The sequence below is a fragment of the Myxocyprinus asiaticus genome, chromosome 5, assembly GCF_019703515.2.
Source record: "Myxocyprinus asiaticus isolate MX2 ecotype Aquarium Trade chromosome 5, UBuf_Myxa_2, whole genome shotgun sequence".
Classification (NCBI taxonomy): Eukaryota; Metazoa; Chordata; class Actinopteri; order Cypriniformes; family Catostomidae; genus Myxocyprinus; species Myxocyprinus asiaticus.
In genome coordinates, this window is record NC_059348.1 from 39,248,121 (window position 1) to 39,264,107 (window position 15,987).

General features: G+C 36.4%; 1 protein-coding gene, 1 long non-coding RNA gene and 4 gene segments (V, D, J or C); all 6 read right to left on the reverse strand.

The window, feature by feature from the left end:
- Positions 1-606: 606 nt before the first annotated feature.
- LOC127441191 (uncharacterized) lies at positions 607-3,293 on the reverse strand. Its single transcript, XM_051698380.1, has 5 exons — positions 3,173-3,293; positions 2,773-3,083; positions 1,568-1,914; positions 1,469-1,479; positions 607-794 (listed from the first exon to the last, which is right to left on the reverse strand). Exons 1-5 carry the CDS (start codon positions 3,219-3,221, stop codon positions 607-609), a joined length of 906 nt encoding a protein of 301 aa, XP_051554340.1. The 5' UTR covers positions 3,222-3,293.
- Positions 3,294-3,606: 313 nt separating this feature from the next.
- LOC127440370 (T cell receptor alpha variable 18-like) lies at positions 3,607-4,924 on the reverse strand. The segment is given in 2 exon segments: positions 3,607-4,479; positions 4,591-4,924. Coding segments are annotated over 2 exon segments (357 nt in total).
- Positions 4,925-7,882: 2,958 nt separating this feature from the next.
- On the reverse strand, positions 7,883-9,366 carry LOC127440376 (uncharacterized). The gene is made up of 3 exons (XR_007897124.1): positions 9,213-9,366; positions 8,710-8,748; positions 7,883-8,623 (listed from the first exon to the last, which is right to left on the reverse strand). It is a non-coding gene; the product is annotated as an uncharacterized LOC127440376 (long non-coding RNA).
- A 2-nt stretch (positions 9,367-9,368) lies between these two features.
- LOC127440368 (T cell receptor delta variable 3-like) lies at positions 9,369-10,416 on the reverse strand. The segment is given in 2 exon segments: positions 9,369-9,773; positions 9,886-10,416. Coding segments are annotated over 2 exon segments (396 nt in total).
- A 198-nt stretch (positions 10,417-10,614) lies between these two features.
- On the reverse strand, positions 10,615-11,551 carry LOC127440361 (T cell receptor alpha variable 18-like). The segment is given in 2 exon segments: positions 10,615-11,262; positions 11,440-11,551. Coding segments are annotated over 2 exon segments (456 nt in total).
- An 818-nt stretch (positions 11,552-12,369) lies between these two features.
- Positions 12,370-12,993, reverse strand: LOC127441192 (T-cell receptor alpha chain V region RL-5-like). The segment is given in 2 exon segments: positions 12,370-12,734; positions 12,938-12,993. Coding segments are annotated over 2 exon segments (414 nt in total).
- Positions 12,994-15,987: the final 2,994 nt, after the last annotated feature.

Consider the following 15,987-nt stretch of genomic DNA (forward strand, 5'->3'; position numbering starts at 1 on the left):
ACTGTAGAGGCAGGGGTGTGTGACCACCACCTCGCGCGGGGATCTGGCCGCAGTGGCGGAGCTCCTCGCCTCCGCGGGGCAGGAACGGGCTCTGGGGAGAGAGCAGAGTGAGAGGGAGGAGGGAACACAAAGGAGGAGGGGAAAGAGAGAGAGAGAGAGAGAAGAAGATGGCTCTTCTGCCCTTGAGTACGCCGCCATATGTTCCTCCGCCAGTCGGACTCCTTCCTCCAGTGATGCCGGATGGTGGCACTGGACCCACTCCGCTGTTCCCTTTGGCAGTCGAAGGATCAGCTGTTCCAGCACCACTCAGTCGACCACTCCCTCGATGTCATGAGTCCCTGCCAGCAGCCACTTCCGGCACGCGTCTCGGAGCCGTTGGGAGAACGCAAATGGGCAGCTGGTCCTCTCCAGATTCAGGGTTCTGAAGAGCTGGCGGTACTGCTCTGGACTGCGGCCAACCCGTTGCAGAATAGCCTTCTTTAGATCCTCATAAGCCAGGAGGTTAGCCGCCGGCAGTTGTTGTGCCACAAGCTGGGCTTCCCCGGACAGCAACGGAAGGAGTCTGACCGCCCACTGGTCACGCAGCCAGCCCCAGATCTCTGCGGTTCACTCAAAAAGATCGAGGAAGGCCTCTTGGTCATCTTCCGTCCCCATCTTTAAGAGTGTGGGTGGGGGCAGGGGGCTGTGGCTGTCCAGGGTTGCGGCCGGGGTTCTCTCCTGGCTGAGGAAGCTCCGGATCGCGTGCCGGTCCTCTGCTTGAGCTTGCAGAATCTCAAAGAACCGGCGGTCTTGTTCTTGGCGCAGATCAAGTAGGGTTTGTCAGTGAGTTTGATGCAGGCCGGCAAGGGACTGGAGGACTTCGGCCAACTGGGTGGAGGGCTCCATGGGGCGTACCTCCAACTATGGATCCCGGGTTTCAGCACCAGTGTGAAGGCGGTCGATAAGGAGGACACGGGAGGCAGGTAAGGATTTTAATGACCACACTTCAGCGCTTACAGCTTCACACACTAATCTCTTCAGCTTCGCAATAATAAATTTTTATCTTCACAATAATAATCTCTTCAGCTTCACAAAAATAAATTCTTAGCTTCACAATAATAATCTCTTCAGCTTCACAATAATAAATTCTTAGCTTCACAATAATAATCTCTTCAGCTTCACAATAATACATTTCTGGACCCAGGCTCTCTCTCGTCCGCTGGTTGTGTGGCTGCTTTTATGCCGCTCTCCCCATGCTGACTGGAATTAGAAACAGGTGTTAGGCATAATTTAGCTCAGGTGTTAGCGCCCATACCGCTTTCTCTCTCTCCGGACAGGCGCTTGACCACGCCCCCGCTGCTACAGCTTTATAACAACAGTAGGCTTAAGGGTAAAATAATACTAATTGTATGAACAGCACTGAGTTGCATTTCTGATTTAATGAGTGTCAGAGAAAAATTGACATTCTTAGTTTTATTTCAATTAGAACTTGGAAGTAATCTGAATAGAGTTTAAATTTGAACACATATTAAAACATATGTAACAATAAATTACAAAATTAAAAACTAAAGTTGTAAATGATTCAAACTTGTGAATGCTCACACAGAGTTTTTGTATGAGTGCTGAATGTGTTTTAGTCTCAGTGGGCCGCAGAGCACAATAGTACACAGCAGAGTCAGACACATGCAGATCCTGGATTGTCAGTGGAACTGATTTTGAAGAGCTGTCGAGAACTGCATTAAACCTGTCTTTGAACTCTTGGTTTTTATTTCCATAAGCACTAATTGTGTTCAGCATGTATTTTGGGGATCCATTCCCTTTTTGCTGGTACCAGAAGATAGTTGGGGATGGATCAGTGCTTTCATATGTACAATTGATTGTTACAGCTGCACCTTCAAAAGCAGTTTGAAATCTTGTATTCTGGTGGACAGCATCCTGAGATTTACACCCTGGAAATACATTTAGAATGTCATGTACCATGTTTTTTATTTCATATTTATTACAATTTAAAATGAAATCAATGGTGTATAAATGTACTTACCCCAGAAATAAGTGATTAACAATACTATATATTTTTGCCAGCTGGTCATCATAATAAATGGACTGTGCAACTAAATTGAATTCACACATCAAATACAACAGAGTTTTAAGCCCCTTTATTCTACAATCACTGTTTGCACTGAGCACTGCCATGTGCACAAGCACCTGGAGGAGGAGACTACGACTATAAGAATATCTGAATACAAATAGTTTCGTTATCACCTCCCTCTGGGGATTTCAAGAGCAGTATGACACTTAAATGTCTAATTTTATTTTTTATCTTTTCTATTTTTGACTTTTGGGGCTCTGAGTTTGCAGAGACTAAAATATGATATTGTCATCAATATGATGCTGCGTAAAATCCATTATTGGATTGGATATCCATTATTTGAAAACAAAAAGGAGAACATGGAGCCAGGGGCTTACTGTGGGATCCCTGCCAATTGTCACTGTATGACAATGGGGCTTTATTTGAGAGATCAGATCTTGCGATGGCAGATGTCTGTTTAAATCTAAATAAGAATAAACATGTATCTTGAATTCTGTTAGCTTCAAAACTACAGCTGTTTATGTCTGAGAATTAAACATGAATGTTTTTGAAATGCTAGAACAAAGAGGTCGTGGTTGTGAAAAATGTTCTGTCTTGGTGACTTTATTTTGTATTTGGGAATGATTTGCGATATATTGAATGACAGGGGCTGTTTGTAGTAGAGCTCTATGTTCTTGTATGAGAGTGAAGCATTCTGAGATCACTGTGGGCTGCAGAGCGCAGTAGTACACAGCAGAATCAGACACATGCAGATTCTGGATTGTCAGTGGAACTGTTCTCAGTGTGGAATCCATTGTTGCAGAAAATCTCTCCTTAAAATCAGGTGCAGTAGTTCCTTTACCAATTGTGAATTCACTCAGAATGAATGTTGGTGATGTGTTTGGTAGCTGTTTATACCAGAAGAGATATGCATTTGTAGTAACAGAAGTATAATTGCACAGTAAAGCAACTTGTTCTCCTTCTTTTGCAGTCATTTCTTTGGAAGGCTGTTCAACGCTGTCTTGTCCCCAGCACACTATAAAATATATTTATCAATTCATGCAAATAATGAGTAGACTATCTCAAACAGATATTAAAGTGCAAATAATAGAAGAATGTTCTTACCAAAAATATGTGCTGTGGAGATAATAGTAAAAATGATCAATTTTGCCATTACTGCTTAAATTCAAAATGAAGAATATTTTAACCAATGTGACTTTTCCAAATGTGTTATAGTGAGTCTAAGTATCCTTCTTATGATTCTTCGCATTGTATTTTCAGATTCTAATACTCCTCAAGTCACACCCTGTATGATAATTTGAGGGATGATGCCTCTTTGTGGTGAGTTTAAAGACATTTTGATTCAGCAGTCTATATTAGGCTACATTACATGCCATCAGTATCTAAATCAGATTTATTTATTTATTTTCTTTATTTAATCTTTTTCTTATGTTTTTTTGGTTTTGTTTTGTTTTATTTATTTATTTTGCCATACACAGTGGGGTTCAAAAGCATGATTAATTTGTGAAAATCCTTCTATTTTGTTTTTATATAATAACTACAGTATTTTCATTAGAATTAAGATTATCAGCATATTAATTTGAGTAAAAGGTTGAAAAATGAACATGAATTTCAGAATTTCTAGTATTTGGTATGTCCCCCTTTAATGACATGTATGCACTCTAGCTGGCATGGACTCCTAAAGTTGTTCAAAACCTGAAGACTCATGTTATCTCAGAATGATTTGAGAATGTTTTAAAAAGCATCTTGTATGCCTTAATGGAAGCAAATGAAAAATCTGACCATTTTGTCTAAAGGGTTAACATGGCCAATGTCACAAATTTGCTTAAATTTTATTAGTGACCTAGAAATGAGGGTATCATAAGGTACATAAACTTATGTGCTTCAGGGATGAATACCATTTTACATTATATTATATTTTCACTTTTCCTTCATTACCCTTTAGAACTAAAAACTCATTTCATTTTTAACCACACACAGGTGTTGCTGCAAGTGTTATCGTATTATCTGAATATAGATTGTGGGTTTGATGTGGATTGAGATCAAAGTGAAAAATCAATATCAGTTTTTGTACAGCTTCACATAGACTTTGTATCACTGGGCTCCGACTCTTAGAGCACAGTAATAAAGAGCTGAATCTGACAGAGTTACATCATTAATAATGAGTTCAGTGGATGTTTGTGATGTAGTCGACTGAAACCGAGGATCAGAGGGGGTCCCAGTATCACTCGATGACCGAGCATCTTTCCAAATTAAATACTGAGGTTCTGTATTAGGATACTGTCTGTACCAGTAAAGTGTAATAGAACTGCTGCTTGTTTCATATGAGCAGCTCAGTGTTACTTTATCATCTTCTGTCTTAATGATATTTGTTCCTATATTTGGTTTTATACGGTCTGCAGTCATCACACCTAAAAACAAACAAACAAACAAACAAACAAGATTACTTATGAGTCAAGTTGCACATAATTACCTCATTCACTTTTTGTACACCACTGGAATGAAAAAGTGTGACATTTTACCTGGAGTCACAATTAAAATCAGGAGCAGGTATCTTTCCATGTTTACTAATTCAGATTAGTTCTGTGTTGATGCTGTCTGTGTTCTGAGCTGTAGATCTGTGTTACTGTGAGTCTCTGCATTTCAAACATAAAGCCATGATGGAACTTCCTGTTTTATGTGAGATGCTGCGATCTTTGCATTCTCAAGTGTCATATTTCTACCTTTTATTTATTTATTTATTTGTTTGTTTGTTTATTTTTGCTGTGCCATTGCTTAGTGGAAAGCTTTTGCAGCAATGCTTAATATTTTGCAGGAAATTCCACTTATATTTACATTTATTCATTTAGCAGATGCTTTTATTCAAGAAAAATGCAGACATGCATAATAATAAAGAGCCAACAATATTAGCAGTGCTTCAGAACATATTTTTATGAAAAGATAGTATAAAGCAAGGCCATACTGTAGGTATAGCAGCAGAATAAAACATAAAATAAGTATATATATGTTAATAATAGAAAGTGCCTCCACATACGTAGGCACTGCCTCTAATGGCTGCTAAGCAACTCCCTATACATGACAACAATTTTATATCTTCTGATTTAGTGTGTCAATAGGAAATATCAGTTTTATATTTCCAAACATTACTTTTGCAAACTGAATAGAATAGAAGTAGAACAAGTAGTCCTGCAACAGATGAAATGGGCCCCACAGAGCCCGGATCTCAACATTGAGTCATTCTGGGATTAAATGAAGAGACAGAAGCAACTGAGACCATTCATAGAACTGTGACAAGTTCTTCAAGATGCTGGGAACAACCTATCTGCCAACAACCTTGGAATGCTTTGTGAAAGTGTATCTAGGAGAATTGGTGCTAGTGGTCACACCAAATATTGATTTACTGTAGTTATTTATGTTTAATGCACATTGTATTAAGTTCATTAATAAATTAATATAAAATTGTACTTTTGATCTTTTATTTTCACCTTTCCCTGTATTACCATAACTGAGATATTAATTCATACGTAACCACACACAGGTGTTGTTACAATTGCAATCATTCAGTGTGTATTGTAGATTGTGGGTTTGATGTGGCTTGAGATCAAAGTGAAAATGAATTTCAGTTTTTGTACAGTTTCACATAGACATTGTATCACTGGGCTTCTACTCTTAGAGCACAGTAATAAAGAGCTGAATCTGACAGTCACACCATTAATAGAGAGTTCAGTGGATGTTTGTGATGTAGTCGACTGAAAACAAGGATCAGAGGGTGTCCCACTTCCACTGCTTGATCGTGCAGGTTTCCATATTAAATACTGAGGTTCTCTATCAGGATACTGCCTGTACCAGTAAAGATCAACATAACTGCTGCTTGTGTCAAATGAGCAGCTCAGTGTCACAGTATAGTTTCTTTATTTGGACCAATCTGGTCTGCAGTCATCACACCTAAAACAAGCAAGAATTATAATGAGTCAAGTTGCACAAAATTATCTTTTTCCCTTGGATGTTTTTGTACAGCACTGGAATAAAAGATAATAATATATTTTTTTTATTTTTTTACCTGAAATCAGGATTAAAATCAGAAGCAGTTGTCTTTCCATGTCTGTTTATTCAGGTAAATTGATGCGCTCAGCTCTGAGCTGTTGCTCTGTGTTACTGTGAGCCTTTCGTATATTAAGTCACTACGGAACTTCCTGCTTTCTGTTTGATGCTGCTGTCTTCTCTTGATATCACCCAGAAACAAGCCATTGCAGATGTCATTTAAAATTGACAGATAGACAAACAGCAAACAGGGTTGATTTTGGAGGGGTCGAGGAGGCCAATTGCACCACCTTTAGTGAGCCGCTGGCGCCCCCCTTTACATGGTGCCCCTATGCATTGCATACCTTGCATATATGGTTTTTGCGCCTCTGGCTCTGGTGCAGGTTAAGAACTATTTATTTCAGTGTAGAATGTTTTTGTATGAGCGTGGGATGTGGGGAGAATAGTGCAATTGGCCCGGTTCACCCACGCAAATAACCTACTGTCATACTAATATCGCCACACTAGATAATAACCTCAGGACTGTCAAATGTACATATTTACTGTATCTCTCCATGTCTTTTCTTCAAAGCTTCTATAATATTTGTAATAGTTTTGACAGGTTCCATCGGACTGTTAGCTTGCATATAGCTGGACTGTGAGGGCAATGTTATATACACTTAGGCCACGTTCACACAGCAGCAGAATGCGGTTGTCAGACCTGTTTCGAGTGCTTAATATGGTAACGTTCACACACAGGGCGGTTATTTACAGGTGTGACAACCACATTCTATAACCGAACTGACATCCGCAAATTTTCAGGTCTCACAACTGCATTCTCGGTTAACCAGTGCTGTGTGACTCATGACAACAGGCCCCACCAGTGCAAAAACTGTCATAACTTTAAAACATATAAAACCACTGTAAATGTGATGAGTGTATTTTATAGAGAAAGCACAAAAAATAAGCACTTTATAGTTCAGACAAATAACATGTCCAAACATACAGATGTTAGGTTAAAATGTACAAATGAAAGTACAAGGTAAAGTGTGTATTTTAGGTGCTGTGACAAGTCAGCATTTCTTCCAAGTTTTTAAAGATCTTAATCACCTTTCAACTTTTTTCTAGTAGTGCAAATAAACTATTGTCTTAGTTAATATGAGGTTGTGGAAACAACAAGTATAATAATAATATATTATATATGTGTATACTCTGTGTAGCTATTCAAGATCATAAAATGTTATTTAAAATAGTCAGATGAAGAAAGTGTCACACAGCAGGACACTGTTGACACTGCATAAAATGTCATTTCAATTAACCACATTACTATGTGTAAATGTTTATTTTAAAAAAATCAATGAATAGAAAGTTGGCCAGAATATGTGCATATATAAATATAAACAAATATAAATATATGTAACAAAAATAATAAAAACATACATCTTAAAGTGTAGATCTTTGCAGATATTTTGCAGATTAATTGCTCATCCTTTCACAGCATACTTTCTGTGTGTTTGTCTTTATATTTGCAGTGTTTTAATTCCTTCCCCAGATTATTCTTGAGAAAAACGGAAAAGCCCTATGCTTTGACAAGCACTGTTTCTGCTATCCTTTAAACAAAGTTAGCCTCAAAGACTCAAATAACCACAAAGTAATATTTTGCATGACTTATTTTCTGCATTTTTGTCAGGTGTGAGCATTATTCAGCAAGCCTCACTTCAGCTCCCAGTAATGTTTTGCAGTATGAATAAATTATGCAAATAACTATGTACTGCTCATAGCTTTACTGTTTTCCAATTTTATTTACACTTCTGTTATTGTATTTGTTGTAACTTGCAGTTATTTGTCATTTTGTGATTATTTAGAGCTCATCTTATACTTAATATGTTGTTTTTGGTTGACACCATTATTGTGATTTGTATGACAAATAAAGAAGTCCACGCGAGGTACATAGTCAATGGAACCTATGTCCCCCCGTCTCTCCCAATTCTATGACAGTGAAATCATAACAGCTCTAAATGATCAAGCTATATGAAAGCAATTTCATTATATGACAGCAATAGCAATACAGTTCTTTTCTTGTGGAATCTTATCGAGCATGCTAATGGCCATAAATAAACATTATGTTGGACAATCATCCAAATCTGAAGGGGATTATACATAACTGCTATTAGCTGTTTTCAATGTGGGTATAAACTTGTGATTATATATATACTTTATGTATACATGTACTTTATAAAAGTAGAACACATCAGAGTCAGACACATGCAGATCCTGGATTGTCAGTGGAACTGTTCTTAATGTGGAGTCCAGTGTTGTTGATAATCTCTTCTTTAAATTCAGGCTCAGTTGTTCCTTTACTAAAAGTATATTCACTCAAAATAATTATTGGTGATCTGTTTTGCAGCTGTTTGTACTAGAAGAGATATGCATCTTTTGTAGTGCTAGTATAATTACACATTAGAAAAACTTGATCTTCTTCACTTGCAGTCATTTCTTTTGTAGGCTGCTCAACTCAGTTCGGTCCCCAGCACACTAAAAAAATATTGTAAAAATTAATCATTAACATGAATAATTTGGAAAGTAAACCTAAACAAGTGTTAACAGAAAATTACTCTTACCATAAAAATGTGATCAAAACCCATATAAATATAGTTGCTCTGTGGAGAAAAGAACAGAAAATTGTATATATCAGTGCTTTCAAAAGCTCTTGGTTTATCTCGTTCTACTTTAAACATTTGTACCATATTGCATGACCTACTAATTAATAAAGGGATCAATGTTGCCCTCACGTGGATGATGTGTGCAATTGCTAAACCTGGTGTTATTTTGGAAACCCTGAACAATTTTTCACAAAATAAGTGTTAGCCTAGCATGTATTTGTTTTTAAAGCTATAATGCTTTCCTCATACTAAACTTGTCTCTCTGTGTGTACATGGGGTATCCATTTACTCTGAATACACCTGAAGAGGTCTTGGTATAGTTCATAAGGTAGCCTATGTGAAGTTATGGGTCACCACTACACTATCAATGATCACATTTTTTATTTATTTACATTTACTTCTGCACTGGTGTCTTTAACATGCTTTTGATACCAGATTCAAGTAAATATATGCAACTGTACCTCTATGATGGTTCAGTAATGAAGATTGTGATATCTATCGTAAAGTCCTTTATTCTTCAAAAGAAGACAATAATATTATGTTAGAATAGAATTTTGTAAATTGTAATAGTTTAGGGAGGACAGTTAGTAGTGTCTTAATGTACAGTAGGTGGTTGAGAATGTTTGAGCTGTAGATGTCATCAGATGTTGTTGAGAAAATTATAGTTAAATTTACTCAGTGTTTTTGTATGTGTGCTGAATGTGTTTTAGTCACAGTGGGCTGCAGAGCGCAGTAGTACACAGCAGAGTCAGACACACGCAGGTCCTGGATTGTCAGTGGAACCGACAATGAAGATGCGATGAGTTTAGCATTAAATCTCCCCTTGAATGCTTCATCATCGCTGCGAGATCCAGAAAATCTCATCAGCATGTTTTTGGGGATTCCATTTACTTTTTGCTGGTACCATAATAGAGTTGGGTTTGAATAAGAAGTTTTGTATGTGCAGTTGATAGTTACAGCTTCACCTTCAAGAGCTGTTTGAACTCTGATATTCTGATCAACTTTGTCCTCAGAATTACATCCTGGAATAGAATTAAACACAATATCAATAAACATACTACATACTGTGATCATACATGATGAAATGTACTCATTAAATATATCTAAAATGACACATGTAATGGTGCTACTTACTCCAAAAATATGTGACAAGGATGAAAACAACTCTGTGCCAATGTGTCATTATATCTGCTGAGCTTTGCAGTTGAAATCACCAACTCAAATGAAGGCTAGAGTTGAAGACTGAACATTCCACTTTAAGAATTTTTGTGATACAACAGCTGTATACTCATAATCCTGGGAGGAGCCTGTGCTACAGTGAGACTCAATACATTCTGTTGCATTGTCTTCAACCTACATATTTTATTTAACTGTGTTATATTTAATGTTGGGCTAAATGTACATTATATATTCAGTTATGTAAATTTCTCCTTATTAGCATATACCTTATTTGCTATTTATTTGTTATTTGCTATCTAACTGTTTTATGTTTTAATAATTATATATTTAGTCTTTTCTTGTGTGATAACACTCCTAGTAGATGATGAACTATACAGTATATTAATCATTCAAATGAATAGCTAAAGCACATTCCACTGAAGCCTTTTATGCATTTAACCTGTTCCCATTGCCCCATTTTCTGAGCTCATGCCTGAATTGGACATGCTCAATAGTAATGGCTGTAGATCATCACCTCTTTGTATTACAGTCATTATTCTGGTCTGTTTTGAAGGGACAAAACATGTCTTAAATAAAAGTCATTTATAAAATAAAAAATAAAGACATTTATTAAAAAAATTAATAATAATAAAAATAATGGAAAATGTGAATACTGAGGGCATACATTACTTATATTTTTAAATAATTTCATTATTTTTTTAAATGCATGCTCTATACTTGGAAGCACATGTAACTTACCCTGTCCTCAGCAAGAAGTCACAATTTTAAACTGCAAAATAAAGTGTTTAAAAATGCAACAAATTATAACTTTAAATTATACTTTCCATAAAACTGTCTATCAAAGTTGTCAGTTTTCAGGAAGGAAGAAAAAAAAAAAAACTGTTCCCTTACATGGTTCGTATCCAATTGTAATTAATTTAGTACTGAAAAATAAAAACTTAAACATGTTTTGTTCCTTATCTCAAGAATCAGTGATTTGTCTTTAGTTTTTGTACAGTGTAGTTGGGTTTCCTGTCACTGTGGGTTGCAGGGCGCAGTAGTACACAGCAGAGTCTGTTACAGCAGCAGAAGAGATCTCCAGTTCAACTCGTTTTTCTTCTTTAGTAGCTTTTGATGACAGACGAAGACCAGGCTCAGATTTGCCTTCATATTCAGTGACAAGAAGCAGAAACTCTGGAGCTGATCTGAGATACTGTCGATACCACTGGAGTGAGGACACAGTAACAGTTTCAGTATAGTTACAAGAAAGAGTCACACTTTCTCCCTCAAGAACATGTTTCTCAGAGGATGATGGTTGTATCATGTTTGATGTTGACTGTGCAGAAGTGTCCCCTGCAAATCAAGTGAAAAACTTTGTTTCAGTTTAAAACATTCAACTGAATTACTATACTTGGATTAAATAATTTTTTACAATAGAGCACATCAAATGATGATGCATCTAGATATTAATTTAAAAAAATCTGGATTATCTGGACAAGTAGCAAAAAATGTTGAATTTCAATAACTTACACATACTTTTAGTCACCAAAAACAGAAGAAGAGAGAACAGAATAGCAGGGGTGGACTGGGAAGAAAGTTCGGCCCAAAGGCCAGTCCGCGCCTGCAGAACAGTCATGTTTGCAATATGAAAAAATGGTTTGTCTGTTCTTTCTCAACTCAATGGGCTCCTCCCATCTGTCAGTGAAAGAAAATAGCTTTGATCTTCTGCAAACATTTGATTAGAAATTAAGTTTGAAGAGAGACGAATGTAGTAGCAGATGAGGATTTCTACAGAAAATAAGCTTGCGAATATTATACATAGAAACAGAGTTGAGCATGTCAAAAATGAAAACATCACAATGAAATGAAAGAATCTGTGTAGGCAAAAAGTAATTTTGGAATCCAACAATAACACAAAATTCAAATTAAAATAATCTATAAAATATGGTTTATTTATAGATGTTTATCTGCTGTGATTTTGTACACTGTGCAGTACAACATAGTTGTGAAATCACTCTCTGCTCCCATATTGTGGAGGGAATGTGTCATTGCTGATTATAATTCAAGTCAAACTTACAGTAAGAATACTCTGCACAACTGATTTCCTCCACATTTAAATAAAATAATAATAATAATAATTATTATTATTATTATTATTGTTGTTGTTGTTGTTGTTGTTAATATTAGCATTATAGAAGTATACAAGCTGTTAGGGATCATCACTGCACTGTCAGGTTGAATTCTGTTAACTGGTCATGGGTAAGGGTGGCGTAGTGGTTAAAGATCTGGGCAAGTTAGTGAAAGGTTGTAGATTTAAACCCCAAAAGGCACTATCCCTGTAAATAACAAATATTTAAAATTTTATTAACTCGGGTTCTCATGTGCAAATACATGTTCTTTCACACTTTTTATATTATTTATATTAATATATATACTTATTGAGTATTGATTTAAAGGAGCTCATTGTTTTCCCAGCCTGAGCAGAATCATGTTTTTGTACAGTGTAGCTGTGTTTCCTGTCACTGTGGGTTGCAGGGCACAGTAGTACTGTGCAGAGTCTGTTACTGCAGCAGAGGAGATTTCCAGATGCACCTGTGTTTTCTTTTTGATGAGTTTTGCACTGAATCTAGGATCTACAATAGACTTCTGAGCTTTATCCACATCATCTGCGATGAGCACAAGAAATTCAGGAGCTGATCTGGGATACTGACGGTACCATTGAAGATCATATGCGGAGGAATAACTGCAGGATAATGTAATATTTGAACCCTCTACAGCAAACACCTCAGTTTTGTTTGGCGTGATAGTATCTCCATTACTGGTACCTGCAAAAGAAAAGCAATATGTCACTTTTCATCCTTTTAGTTTAAAACAGTGCTGGTATTATGACAATTCATGATGTAAGTGTGAGCATTTCAATAGTGTGTAAACTTATTTAGGGCACCCTTTGATTCTGATGATTCATTATTAAAATAATCTTAGCATACTTCATTGTGATCATAAATCGAATACATGAAACATAACTCACATGCTAAGGCAGAGAGCAGAATAACTGAATGGAGTATCATTGAACACATGATCACAGTGGCAGGACTGAGCTGAAATCATTTCATGCCAGAGTCAGCATAATGTACTTCTTTAGCTCCTCCTTCTTCAGCCACATGAGAATGCAAATACGTTCAATATCATTTTGTCATTATCACCTTTTTTGTGACTTTTATAAGTACAACAGGATGAGTGATATCTTTTAAACAAATCCCTGTATCTCACCTTTAATGTTGTCAAAGACAATCCTTATATACACACTCGGGTGTTCCCATGTATAAAATTATATTCTATTTTTGCTGAACAGAGGTGTGCCTCCATCACATTTACCTTTGCACTGCAGTTGCTTTTAAGTTGCTTGGTTTGGCAGACACCTGTGTGGGCAATGCTTTGTACACTAAATATTCACAATGGACAAGGAAATCATTTTAATAGTGAGTTTATTTGTACAGCAACTCTCCCAGAGTATAAAGTGCAACATTAACCTTGTGAGACCCCACATCCTACTGCGCAGACATTGTGTTTTGGCTTTGCTATACACAAAGCATAATTTAAATTAATTTAAACTGACTTATCTCAGTTCAGAAGTCTCTGAACTGTCAGTATAGTGTTAAACTTTCAACGTACAGAGTCATTTGACAAAACAACATGGCGCAGATCACAGTGGAGTTTGTCTTTGGGAGAAACGCCAACAAAAGTACATTTGGTAAGCAACCTAATTAAGTTTTTACATTGAAACCTGAAACCCGAGTCTCTGGTTTCATCCAATATGCCATTTTAAAAAAATTTTATTTGAGCGATTTATTGCGAAACGGCACGCTGTTAAACACAATGACCACTGTAGTGGACAATAGTGCTAGTTTTTCCATTAGAAATACTATATTTACTATGCATTTTCACAATGATTAAAATGTTTTGCTTTCAAAGGCTTTATGTTGAGTTAGGATGAAAATAATGTGCATTTTGAATTGTTCTGAGACCAGTGCAGACAGACAGCACACTGGAGGTCAAGTCATTCACTAACTAGGGAACAAGGGAACATCCTATAGACTTCCTATGCAGCTAAGTTCATTCACTCCTAAAATGTAGTTCAGTTGAAGGCTGCAGATGATGTTTGCACCACTCAACATGTTTGGCAGACATGGGACAATGGTAATCAGTGCATATATTCAGAATTTATAATGTATAATTTTATTTTAACACGGTTGGCAGTGATTGGATGATACTGCCCATTACTTTGAATCAGAATTATTTATGTTCATTTCTGATTGGTAAAATGCTTCAGCAATGGCTATTACTTGTTTGTTTGTCAGTGCAAAGAGAGAACATTGAGATTTGGTTGCCAAAGTAGAAAAAAACATTGTAACATAAAAGTCAAATCAAGTCAAATCATTGATTTGTGTTTTCCTAACACACCTTGTATTTGATGAAAAGAAATCTGACTTTCTACAGCTTGGTATTATTTTAAAATTTCACAACTTAGTTTCGTTTTCCAAATATGTGGACATACATTTTTAGGAAAACTATTTGCTCTAGAATTTTTTGTGCATTAGGTGTTACAAGTTACAAATCAAGAAGGGAATTGGAAAATGCACACAGCAGTCACACTTGGGTCTCAGCATATTAAAAAGAGGCTGCTTGAAATTTATGCATTTCAGTTGTATGACAAATTTAGATCAAACTAAAAGAGTAATTATTAAAAGGTGTACATATGTTTAAATTAAATTTTTGCAAGGAATCATTATTTGAGTGTTGAAAGTGTATGGTAATTATTAAAAGACTAATTATTTGTGTCACTGCAGTCTTTACAATTTATCGAGGGAATAAAAGGGAAAGGTACATGACAAACCCTATCAAAGAGCACCTTCCATTTATTTTTGTACTTTTGAGCAGATTGGATCATTTTTTTCGGTACATGACAAACATTGAATTCTGCAACAAGTACAAGAGCTTGAATAAGAATTTGGTGAATTTACTAGCATTTAAGGGGGTTAGATAGGTGTGCTCTAGATGCAATTTTGTGTCTATGGTTTTTGTACAGAGTAATTGGGTTTCCAGTCACTGTGGGCACCAGTGCACAGTAGTACAGAGCAGAGTCTGATGTGGCAGCAGAAGAGATTTCCAGATCCACACGTTTTATTTCTTTTGTAGCTTTTGAAAATAGACGAAGAGCTGGCTCAGATCTGTTTGCATATTCAGTTACAGAAAGTAGGAACTGTGGTGTTGCCCCGAGGTACTGTCGATACCATTGGAGAGAGTTAGTAGAGGTACCAGTAGTGACACTGTAGTTACAAGAGAGAATCACATTTTTACCCTCTAAAATTTGTTTTTCTGAAGACAATGGTTTCATTGAATCAGCAATAGAAGTACCTGTGAATAAGAAAAGGGCCTCAATTAATCAAGCAACAAAATAGACATCAGAATCTGTATTGTATTAAATGTGGCTTTTATTTATTATTTATTGTATTTTCTTTTAACAAACATATTGCTTAAATCAATGTCTTACCCATGAAAAGTTGGATCATTGTGCAGGTAAAGAGAAACATAATGTCTTCAAAAAGACAGTGATGGCAAAATAGAATTTGAATAACTGTTTTACTTGTTCAGCTTCTCATACTCAAAATCTTTGTGGTAAAAGCTCCACCCACAGCCTTTTGTTTGTTTGCATGAGGGATTTACATGCTCATGTCAAAAACTGTGTAGTGTTTGTGGTTTAATAGCTATGTTTGTTATGTGTAATGTCTCAAAGCTCCTGCACATACAGTAGCAGAGCTCGTAGTTCTTGAATGAAGCTTACAGTGAATCAGTTACAGTGGGCTGCAGAGCGCAGTAGTACACAGCAGAATCAGACACATGAAGATCCTGGATTGTCAGAGAAACTGAGCTTGAGGATTTGTTGAGATCCACTTGAAATCTTTTCTCAAATTCTTTTTCGCTGCTGCTTGATCCAGTTGAGAGTTTACGGAGCATGTATGTTGGGAATCCATTGGATTTATGTTGGTACCAATAAAAAGAAGGATATTGGTCACTTGT

Excerpts from the sequence above, each read along its gene's own strand:
- LOC127441191 (XM_051698380.1), bottom strand. The coding sequence starts at position 3,221 with ATGGCAAAATTGATCATTTTTACTATTATCTCCACAGCACATATTTTT. Across the intron at positions 3,084-3,172 it reads CTCCACAGCACATATTTTTG|TGTGCTGGGGACAAGACAGC; the intron begins GTAAGAACATTC and ends TATATTTTATAG. Across the intron at positions 1,915-2,772 it reads ACTGCGCTCTGCAGCCCACA|GATGCTGTCCACCAGAATAC; the intron begins GTGATCTCAGAA and ends TGTAAATCTCAG.